The sequence below is a fragment of the Polyodon spathula genome, chromosome 4 (assembly GCF_017654505.1).
Source record: "Polyodon spathula isolate WHYD16114869_AA chromosome 4, ASM1765450v1, whole genome shotgun sequence".
Lineage (NCBI taxonomy): Eukaryota > Metazoa > Chordata > Actinopteri > Acipenseriformes > Polyodontidae > Polyodon > Polyodon spathula.
The window spans coordinates 80,980,427-80,991,113 of NC_054537.1; the positions used below are offsets into that span (position 1 = coordinate 80,980,427).

General features: G+C 36.9%; 1 protein-coding gene across 1 annotated transcript; it reads right to left on the minus strand.

Moving 5' to 3' along the window:
* Nucleotides 1-2,434: 2,434 nt before the first annotated feature.
* On the minus strand, nucleotides 2,435-9,167 carry LOC121313875 (brain and acute leukemia cytoplasmic protein-like). The gene is made up of 3 exons (XM_041246654.1): nucleotides 8,764-9,167; nucleotides 5,285-5,441; nucleotides 2,435-4,341 (listed from the first exon to the last, which is right to left on the minus strand). The coding sequence occupies exons 1-3, from the start codon at nucleotides 8,954-8,956 to the stop codon at nucleotides 4,242-4,244; spliced, it is 450 nt and encodes a 149-aa protein (XP_041102588.1). The 5' UTR covers nucleotides 8,957-9,167; the 3' UTR covers nucleotides 2,435-4,241.
* Nucleotides 9,168-10,687: the final 1,520 nt, after the last annotated feature.

Sequence of the window (10,687 nt, forward strand, 5' to 3'; positions counted from 1 at the left end):
AGTCCATATGTGAGTAAAACGTATTTTGAGTGAGAAGAATGCAAAATTACCCTAAAGTCATGAGTACTTTCAATGGGGTATGCATTAAGTACAACCTTAAACATTAACTGTAATTTTACTTTAAACTACTATACAAAAACTTGGTCTTACAGAACAAAAAGAAAAAAACAATATGGCTGTGTGGCAAGGGAGGCTTATGGTGAAGTACCCAGACCAGGAAATACAGACACAGTACTGTGAATGAAGCACTGGTGTGCATGTTCATTAATAAAAAGGTTTAACAATACAAAACACTGTACATAAAACAAAACGGCATGTTGGCCAAAATAAGCCAACAGATGCTCAGACAAGTATTGTGCTGGTGTAAAACCAGCACGGATAGCAATTTATATTTATATTTAAAAAGCTTACTGTCTCTCTATCGTTCCACCTCTGAACACCCCACCCTGAACACAGAAAACCACAAGCCTATATACATGTGCACCTCACATTAATTACAAACCACTTAAACAATAATTAAATGTAACACTCCCATTTAAATGCACCCCAGTGTTTATAGCCCCTCCCAGACGAACCACAAAAGAGCTCAGCCTTGCTATAACGTTTCTTTCAGCAGGTTATACAGTGTCTGTGTTACTTTGCTGCGCACCAGACTGACAGCTGACAGCTCTCTCTGTCAAAACTGCGGCGTGAGCAGGGGGGTGTGGCTACCAGACTGCATGTTCTGTGATTGGTTGTGTATGTTCCGTTAATGTGTTAGGCACACTGGACTTGCAGGTGAAAGGACAGAACTGGGGGGGGGGGGGGGGTCATCTTAGTGTCGGGTTCGTAAATTCATGGAAGTCATTGTAAAGACATGGAATATTAAAACAGCGATTTCCAGGCCTGGAAAAAGTATTGTAAGTCATGAAAAAATTGCTTACAAAAGGTTTGCACTATATGTTGTTTAAGACTACTGTTTTGTTTTTTTCTGTCTCTGTCTGTTTCCTTGGCTGTTTCCGCGGATTGTATTTGTATTTTCTGTGGTTACTATGTAACGAACTTGGCAACAAAGGCATATATGTCAGTGCTTAACCATTGCTAGAAAAGCGAGGGAGGTATATATTTTTTATCACGGAAAACTGTAAAAATGTTTTTGCAGACACTTGATTTTTGTGAATGTTACTTGATTGAGACCATAGGCGCCTAACCCATAGAGCACAGGGGAGGCAATACCGGTACACATTTTGCCCCTTTACTTTTTTTGCTCAGTAGACACTATTATTTTGTTATGGTTTTCCCTTTAAAAGTCTTAAAATGCAATAAAAAATGGAAAGTCATTCAGACGATGCCAGAAGTCTGACATTGATAAAATTCGAAAATGAAAAAAAAAACACAATAAAACTCACCCTACATGAACATTGGTTTGACCCGAGTCCGTACTGCACTGTTTACAGCTGACGTTAGCAGCAGCGTGTCTGCACCAAGATGCTGGGCAGTTTTGGTTTGGAGACTACAAAACAAATATGTATTATTACGATTTCCATTACATGAGAGTAGATGTTGAACTTCATGCTGATTTAAACTCGGCTCTCGCCAAGATAAGCACCAACTAAGACGTAGCTTTGCAGTAAACTAAGGTGATCCATCTGCATCTCCATCCATTTGCTTTGATTGCCATCTGTTGATGTAGATATCCTTCTCTCTAGTGTAATGCTGGCTCCAGGGATCAGTTATATTCATTAAAAAAAGATGAGAGAACCAGAAGGTTTGTGTGTGTGTGTGTGTGTGTGTGTGTGTGTGTGTGTGTGTGTGTGTGTGGTGTGGGGGGGGGGGGGGGGGGGTATTTATTTATTATAATAAAGAAGGTTTCCACAACGACCCCCCCGGTACTTATCTAAATTCAAGCCGTGGTTGAGATTTATTTTGTAACAATGACATAATTCGTGATCATTATTAGACTTCGTCACCATAAAATTTTATTGTTTTAGTACCAAAAGTGAAAATCAATTCATATGATCTTACCAAAATAATAATTTTGAACATTTTACACAAAAGTCTAAAGTATAATTCGAAAAACACGCGTAAGTTAGTTTGTTTTCAGATTTCATATTAAGCTTTTTGTGCTCATTCAATCAAACCAAGTAGGAATTTGCTTGCACCATTTAAGATGATTTTCAAGTCAAGTAAGACTGGCAAAAGTAAAATAATAATAATAAAATAATAATAATAATAATAATAATAATAATAATGGGTTGAAATTGGCAGCTGGTGTCATTATTTCCTGGGGTGCCAAATGGATACATTTTCTACCTTGGATCGTCTCATTTTGAAGTAGATTTTATCCTGCAACCTTTAACCCCATAAATGGCACAAACCAATATTGCTACATAGCTTATGTGGAAGGCCTCGAAATGACACACAGAGAGTTCAGGTTTTTAGGTGTAATAATGCACAAACATTTATTTATAAAAAAAAACAACAAAAAACTGGTCACAAAATAAATGGGTACTACGTCTTTAAAAAGACAAAAACACCACTCACTCGACATATCCCGCGGGGCGTGTCAACTTCAACCTCCACTGTCACTCAGCAGCGAATGGACACACCCACATGCCAGCAGCCTGTCACAGGTCTCTTTGTCAAATGATTTTTTTTTTTTTTTTCATAAAAGAGGCGAGTTTGTTAAGAAATATTTTTTAAACTCTAAATTCATTATAAATAGTTTTTTCATCAGTTTCACAAATAAAAGTTACCTACAAGTGTACATAACATGGTGCTGCATTTTTAAAGAGGGCTAAATCTTGCACAATGTGACATAAAAAGTTTTTTTTTTCATTATGTTATGTTATGAAGACACCTGTACCTTAAACTTGACAAACTTGTCTTAAACAACTGAAGCCTTCAGTACTTGCTAAGTCCCACAAAGTTGATGCAAGAATCCCTTAGTACAGAAACACTGAGATTTCAATGTTAAACAATGAAACTTAACAAGGCATTGTAGATGACGCCTAAAAGTGTTATGTTATTACCATCATCCCTGCACAACATGCAAATCAGAACAGTTCAATTCTTTGAGGAGGACACCAGCATCTTTATACCACACGAACTCAAACATACAAGAAAAAAGGAGTCTATCATTCCATGAAAAATCCTTTACTTTTCACAACTTAAAATTAGCCTTATAACCACTAATTCAGACTGAAAACTGAGTCAGCACAAACTTTGTGAACAAAGCCCAGAGTTCTTCAGACAACTGTTTTCAGGAAAGTCACATACATACAAAACAGAAATTAACATTTCAAATTACCCAAATGCTATTCTGTACTGAATATCTATTATGTATAAGAGACAGTTCTGTAATACAAGTGTCTAGTTAAACTATTTAGCAGAATAACATTCAGCAGAAGAAAAAAACAGCAACAAGCAAGAGCTGTACGTAGCTTTTTTAGGCTTGACAATAGCCCTTTTATCTATATATTGATTGTCCTATATTCTGCAATTAATCACATCCAGGTGAAGGACTTTATTATGATGACCGTTATGATTTATTTTATCATTATGTATGCAGATTAGGTTGTAAGCTTGTATGTTATTTTAAGAATTTGCCAGTTACTGCATTGTTGTTGCATACGCATTCTTTCTTAAAAAAATAATCAGCCAATCTTTATGCAGGCTGCTTTTGTCACACCACAGAAACACAGTCTAATCTGCTGTATACTGTACATGTCAGAGAAATAGTGATTGGAAACATAGAACCAACATACCATATTTTACAAGGTAGGTGGTCTCTGTGATATAGTATAAGGCCCTATACACAGTTCTTTCATAATGTTGGACTGATAAATGGAATGGCACCTCAAATACAACTCAATTTCCATTGAATCCTGCCGTTTAGAAAAATGAGTTTCCTAATCAGATAGAATCTAATGTAACTGAAATACTGATTGCTTTCAGATATTTAGCACTTCCAAAAAAGAGGCAGTTCCCATGACAGTCCAGACAGCAGTTTAACTTTCAAGGCACTTTGCAGCGACCCTCTGCTCCAGCTAGGCCTTTTAACATCCCCATCATTCCCATTCTTCAATGACGAGCCTGGTTAAGGTGCAAAGGTGCTTTGGTAAGTCAGTTCTTTAGAGTCAGCGAGTGGAGAAGTGGATGCTATTCAGAGAGCCCCAGCCATGTCAACACCACCCCTCAGTATCTTTATCAGAGACTGTGTGCCCCTCTGCCTGTGTGCAGGAGCTCTTTCCTTGTTTACTTCATATCGGTCTCTTGAACATGTCCGCCTGTTTTAGCCCCGCTTTTCTTAATGTCAATGCCGACTTCCTTGGTGGATATTTGTCTTGATTTCCACTTGGTCTATGAATGTAAACAAAAAAAGAATGTATACATGAATATTGATTAGGGGTGTTACGATTCACCTCTCATTTCATTTTAGTTTTTTTTTTTTTTAAGTAGTCCATTGTTAAATGGTCATTAGATTTTATTAGAAATCTAATTTAAGTGTTTAAAAAGTGATTTATGACCAAGATTTAGGCACGTATCATACGCATAGTCAACCTGGACCATTAGATGGATTAGGATATATTGTATCACCACCTGCATATCGTATCATCAATTAGTGCATCATTACATTCCTCATATTGATGCAGTATACACAGTACAGTGAAACCTGACTATCACAATGGGTTACAATCGCTTACATTGCTTCTGTCTAGTTTACCAGCCCCCAGGTTCAGATATGGTTTCTTTCAAAATCAAAAACAACCTCAGAATTGTATTTTCAGCAAAATACTCCTTTGGGATGAGTAACTGAAATTGGACGCTATTGCTTAAAGTGTAAGTAATGTCAAATGTCATTCTAATTGCCTTTTTACATTTAGAAAAGGTCGTTCAGTGTTGGCAGTTAGGATCTAGAGAAAAGCTTAAAGCCAAGTAAAGACAGATATAAAGAAAAATGGAAACAACTCAATGTTAGAACAACTGAACCCAGAACCAAACATGAATTATAAAAGGGAAAGAGACCATGAAAAAGACACCTGAAGCTACTTACTATCAATCATTTCAGCGTTTTCTCTGTTCATTTTCACTTTTAGTTTTTATAGCTAGATGATTTTGTGTTCAGTGAAAGCTCTGACAGAGAAATTCAAATCAAATCTAAAATGACTTGTTGTTGAAAAGCAGCCAGTTATAACTGAACTTTATATTTCAGTAGTTCTAACTATCTGGTCAAAGCTTCATACACTGAGTTCACATGATTACTTCACACAAAACAAGAAAAAGAAAAAACAGCAAAACTTACAGTTGCTCAGTCTGAAGGACAGTCCTCTTTTTCTGTGTGGTTGTAGCAGCAGTAATTGTGCACTGTGTACCCGCATTTACTGTCCTTTTTTCTTTGTTTGTTACGCTTGAAGACACAGTGACATAGGTTTGGGCCGTCTTTCCTTCTGCTCCCTTCCCTAATGATACAATTACATTTTAAAGTAATTTAATGAGAAGGGAAACAATAGGTATTTTGCTATGGTTACAGCCTAAATACATTGCCCAAATACAATAAGGCACAATTTAGGACTGTGCACATGTACATAGAAGAAAATGATGAGTCACACATTTTTAGTTTCCAGACCACTACAGTGACAAAATGACAAAAAAGATCTGTAGGGTATTTTTGCAGCAGTAAAAAAAAAAAAAAAAAAAAAAACCCACTAGTACTCAGTGTACAGTATGACAATATTTCAAATGTTCTTGTTGTTTATAAATATTGTATATTTAATAGTGATGCAACAATTAATCGATGCATCGACTATTGATCCTCTGTCCTTAAATTTCCCCAGCTTCAATTACATATTGGTCAATCGATGTATGAAACTAGAGTCCAGTTTGAAGTCCCCTGTTGCCAGTTTGCATTAAGACCTTCAGTGTTTGTGAGTGTGCTTCTTTTACTGCTACTACGGTAGATAAACAACATCAGTATGTTGCTAAGATACACACTTTAGGCCTCTACGATCACGTTGGACAGGCCAAATCACAAGTAGGCCTATTGTACTCATGTTTTTTTTTAATTAAAAAAATGAAGGCAATACTTCTTTTTTTTTTTTTGCTGAAATTAGTATGGTAGTTAAATTAGTTTTGTGGATTTGTAAGATTGCTGTTAACAAACACAAGAGTCATGAGCTCATTTATCAAAAATCTGCGTTCCCCTGTTCAACTTTAAACAAAGCCCTTCTACAAAATCTGGGCACACAACTGTTTTTAATTGAGTTTTTTTATATCGTATTATAGTTGAATACGTAAGCCACCTGAGCAGCAAGCTATAATGCATCATGGAAAGCACATTTTCCATACGTGTTCCAGCTATTTTATTATAGAGTAAACTGACAGGCATTAATTTGACTTTTTTTTCTCAATGACCAGTAAAGTAAAAAGTAATTCCTCTCAAAATGATTTGTTGTATGACAAGTATGATATATCAATATATTAACCAATTTAGTTACAGTCTACAAGGCATCTGGTGATTGATAGAAAACTACAGAGGAGGGTGACATCTTAATGGTGCTAGTTAATATCCAACATTATCCAACATCAAACATTCTGTATAATCTTTCTGCACCACTATTCCTTGATTCTGCATGCAGCAAACAGAATGGGTCACTTGCTGCTTTACACTATCAGTCCTGATGGCGATTGCAGTGAGAGAGGTGCCTCAGAGCTCAACCGGGTTCTCTCCCTTCGAGCTGCTAAATGAGAGGCAGCCCTGAGGTATCCTTGATTTTGTGAAAGAAGGGTGGGAGGAGCAAACAAAAAATTCCAAAAACATAGTTATGTATGTAATAATGTTGAGAGACAGCCTGGAATTGGTTGGTCTTTTGGCCCAAGATAATTTAAATCTAGCTCAGCATCGTCAGGAGCAGCAGTACAATAAACAAACATGGATTCTGACTTTTCGACTAGGAGAAAAGGTAAGCTGCAAATCTCCCTCCCGACCAGAGAGGGCGCCGTGTAAGGTTGGTGATATGCTTCCAACTAGACAGGTTGACTCGATGGTAGGCAGAAACCGGAAGCGCGCAGCTGCCCGTGCACGATATGATTCCATTGCAATCAACTACAGGGCAGGCAGCAATTGGAGAAGGAGGAGATGGGGAGTACAAAGGGGACACAGCTACGTATGTACGGAGCAATTTTGTACTCCACAGATAAATAAATACTGCAGAAAATTTAAGTGTTACCAAGTCTCATGACCAAAAAAAATGGCACTGCCTTTTTTTTTTAGTTCTAGTTTTTCTTAGTTGAACTGGTGGGGATAGGCGGATTCTAAAATTCTAATGATATGCATATACATTGACACCAGACAATCACACAATGCGTGACTCAAAGAATTAAAGCAACTTCGTAAAAAAAAAAAAAAAAGCACAATTCTGCTTATTATAAGTGGACTTGGCAACTACCCATAAATACTGCAGCATTTCCCATGACGCAAAAAACAGGAGCGACGTTCCCAGAATCTACATCTTTGCCATCAACTCACAATTCAAATACTGACACAGATTGCCGCCGGGTACAGCCGTTCTTATACACTTAGCTCCGCCCCCGTATGTAAATCAGAATGCAGAACTTACACCCATCTCATTGGTATTCAGCCGCGCACCAATTTACACACATCCTATTGGTCCTTGGCCGCACACTCGGACCAATGGGAGCACAGACAGACGAGACCAATCAGAAGGGAGACACAGAACATAAACAACAGCCGGGCTAGAATTACGCGTATAGAGGTAAACACAGTGGCGATGGGAAACACAAACGCACAGAGCGCTACAATACTTTGCACTACCGCTGCAATGTCAAGTTTTGTCACTTCGTCAAAATTTGCTGCACATAGCAAACTATGACATTTATAAAAGTCAAATTTCATCTGTAGCTATAAACCTTTTTTTTTTTTGGTCAAGTTAAAACAATTCAACAATTCATCTTGGTGGTTATATACAAAGTAGTTTGAAAATATTCTTATATATATATATATATATATATATATATATATATATATATATATATATATATATAATTTATATTGCTATACGTATATGTAACATTATATTATTTGTAATGAATAAAAAGATTGATTATAGTTGTTACACTAGCTTAATTGTGGTTTTTTAAGAGCTTCTTCTTTTTCTTTTTCTTTTCTTCTGGAAACGTTTTATAATTTATAAAGTTGTACTTAAGGGTTACTGATAGTGTCAAGAAAACGCTACGCTTCAATGACCAAAATTTACAATCTGCGTATAGTTACCTTTTTATCTTCTGTTTTTTATTTTAAAAATGTAGGCTATCTAGTACACTTGTTTACCGTTCGTTAACACCAACTGCCTGTATTTAATATAAAACTAATTACATGTGGAGTAAAATGTAACTTTACAAAACACGTACTTTCTCATCCAGAAAAATAGGCAATATTTTTTGATAAGCGTCCTCGGACTTAAGGAAATAAATATATCTGGGCATGTGCGGTGCAGGATGAAAATAGTCTGGCATGCGCCGTACGAAAAGTATGAAGTTTTGTTAGGCAGCATAGAGTGAGACGTGACACCGGTACTATTCATAAACAAAATCCCCTTTTATATCGTAGTGATTAGTGTATAATGTGGCTGTAAGTCTCTTATTTATATTATAATATCGTATAGTGATTAGTGTATAACGTGACTGTAAGGCTCTTATTTATATTACAATACAGAGTAGATGTAGTTTGAAAAAAAACAATGAAAATATATCGGTACAACTGACCTGTGTAAACTGTCCCATTCTCCTTACTGCTGGTAAAGACGGCGTTTTCTGGACACCCACTAGTATTGCTGGTGATGCCCTGCAATGGGGTATCTGTATCTGTATTTGTAAGCCATGTAGATTCCGTGTCTCTGGTCCAGCTTTCATAGTATCTCGGTTCAATGGCATCAGCCCTGCTGCCCCCGCAACCCATTCCGTTTTCAACTGTATTTGGAATACACGCTTTCTCCAGCGACGATTGTCAGATCTTAACTGTGCTAAATACCACCTCCTATCAACAAAGCTCCCTGAATGTGTTCTGCATAGTACATTCAATCTGCTTCGGTTAGCACTGTCATTGCGCACTCTAGTCTGGATTGTGATTGTGTTTCAGATTTCTGCGGGGCTGCAGAATGCCTCCTCCGTGAGCCAGCTCCCCTGCCAAAAGGAGGGTTGTGAGGATTGTTAATGTAGGGTTTGTTGACGTCAGCGGGTTCGTGTTGTATCTCGTGGAACAGCTGCACTGAACGTGTTATAAAAGAACAATAGAAAGGACAAGACGGTATATGTTTTATGAATCTTCATAAAAAAAAATAAATAAATAAACAGTTCTTTAGCATAGCGCTTTCATCCACCTTCTATTAAAAATACAAAGCAATTAATGAAGAACAGACATCTGACGTTCATACTACGTTCATATTATGAATTGAACAAAATGTGTTCCTGTGAGCTGAAAACGTTGAGAATGGACATACTGTCTAAACTATGCAGGACTGGTTTAAAAGCTGGAACATGGGAGCAGGAAAGGTGATGTGTGTGGTTAGTGGCCTCAGAAAACAAGCCCACAATAGCATCTTTCGTTGCCAAAGTTGTATATATGCAGAGACCTTTACATGTTGTGACTGTAGTTCAGCAAATAGACATGCTCCATCGCTCACACATTGCAGTATTCTGCAGAAAAATCTAAGTCACACACATAAAGCGTTTCTATTACAATTTTAGCATCAATATTGCTGAATTCAGATTGATTGGTAATGTGTTCATATACAGCAATAGTGTGTTCATTTAAAATAGAAGATAGTTGACCATGAGAGGTTACTGAGAGTGGTATTACTGATCAGCCAAAAAGCGCATTTTTAAAAAAACTTTTGTGTTTTAAAAGTGGGTAAACGCTAACATGGTAAAGCTAACCTAATTGTTCTGCTGCCAGCTTCCGATATCCTAGTTAAGTTACACTTTGAAAAATGTCGGTTATATACTGAAACTACTGCTACATTAAACAAGCAGCTCCACAACACAATAAACTGAGGTGAGGTAATCCTTGAGTTTGAGGTAACATTTAATAGGTATTACATGTGTCTTGCATGCAACTTTTATAGGCTACTCCCCAGAAGTGCTGCCAGTTTGGTGTCTTGTTTTGTAAACATCTTGCGGGTAAATACTGTCTAGTGGTTTAGTTATTTTTTATCGTGCATGTTGTTTTTCTATTCCTTTCAATTATGGTCACCACCAGCGCAGAATTTCAATCACCACGAGGACCTCTGTAGGCCCCCGACCGCCCCCCAAGGAAAAAACAAATGGCGAATACATTCCACATTTAAGAATGTATTTGCCATTTATTTTTTCCTGGGCCTACCACAGTTGATCTCATCAGATAAAATAATAATACAAAAAAACCCCCAACAAAACAGCGGTTCTGGTACTGTAAATTGTGAGAAAAAAACAAACAAAGCAGATAAACAAATACATAGTTTATAGCATTGCTGTTTTTTTTTTGTTTTTTTTTAATAAATATGTAGCACTTTTAGTATATATTAAATCTTAAATGTAAGGGCGGTTTTTGGTCGCTTAAAAAAACACAATGTGGCTACCTTCATCAGCATTTTTACTAAAAACAAAGTTTCTAATGTTCTCTTCATTGCATCACATGGACGACTGATTACAC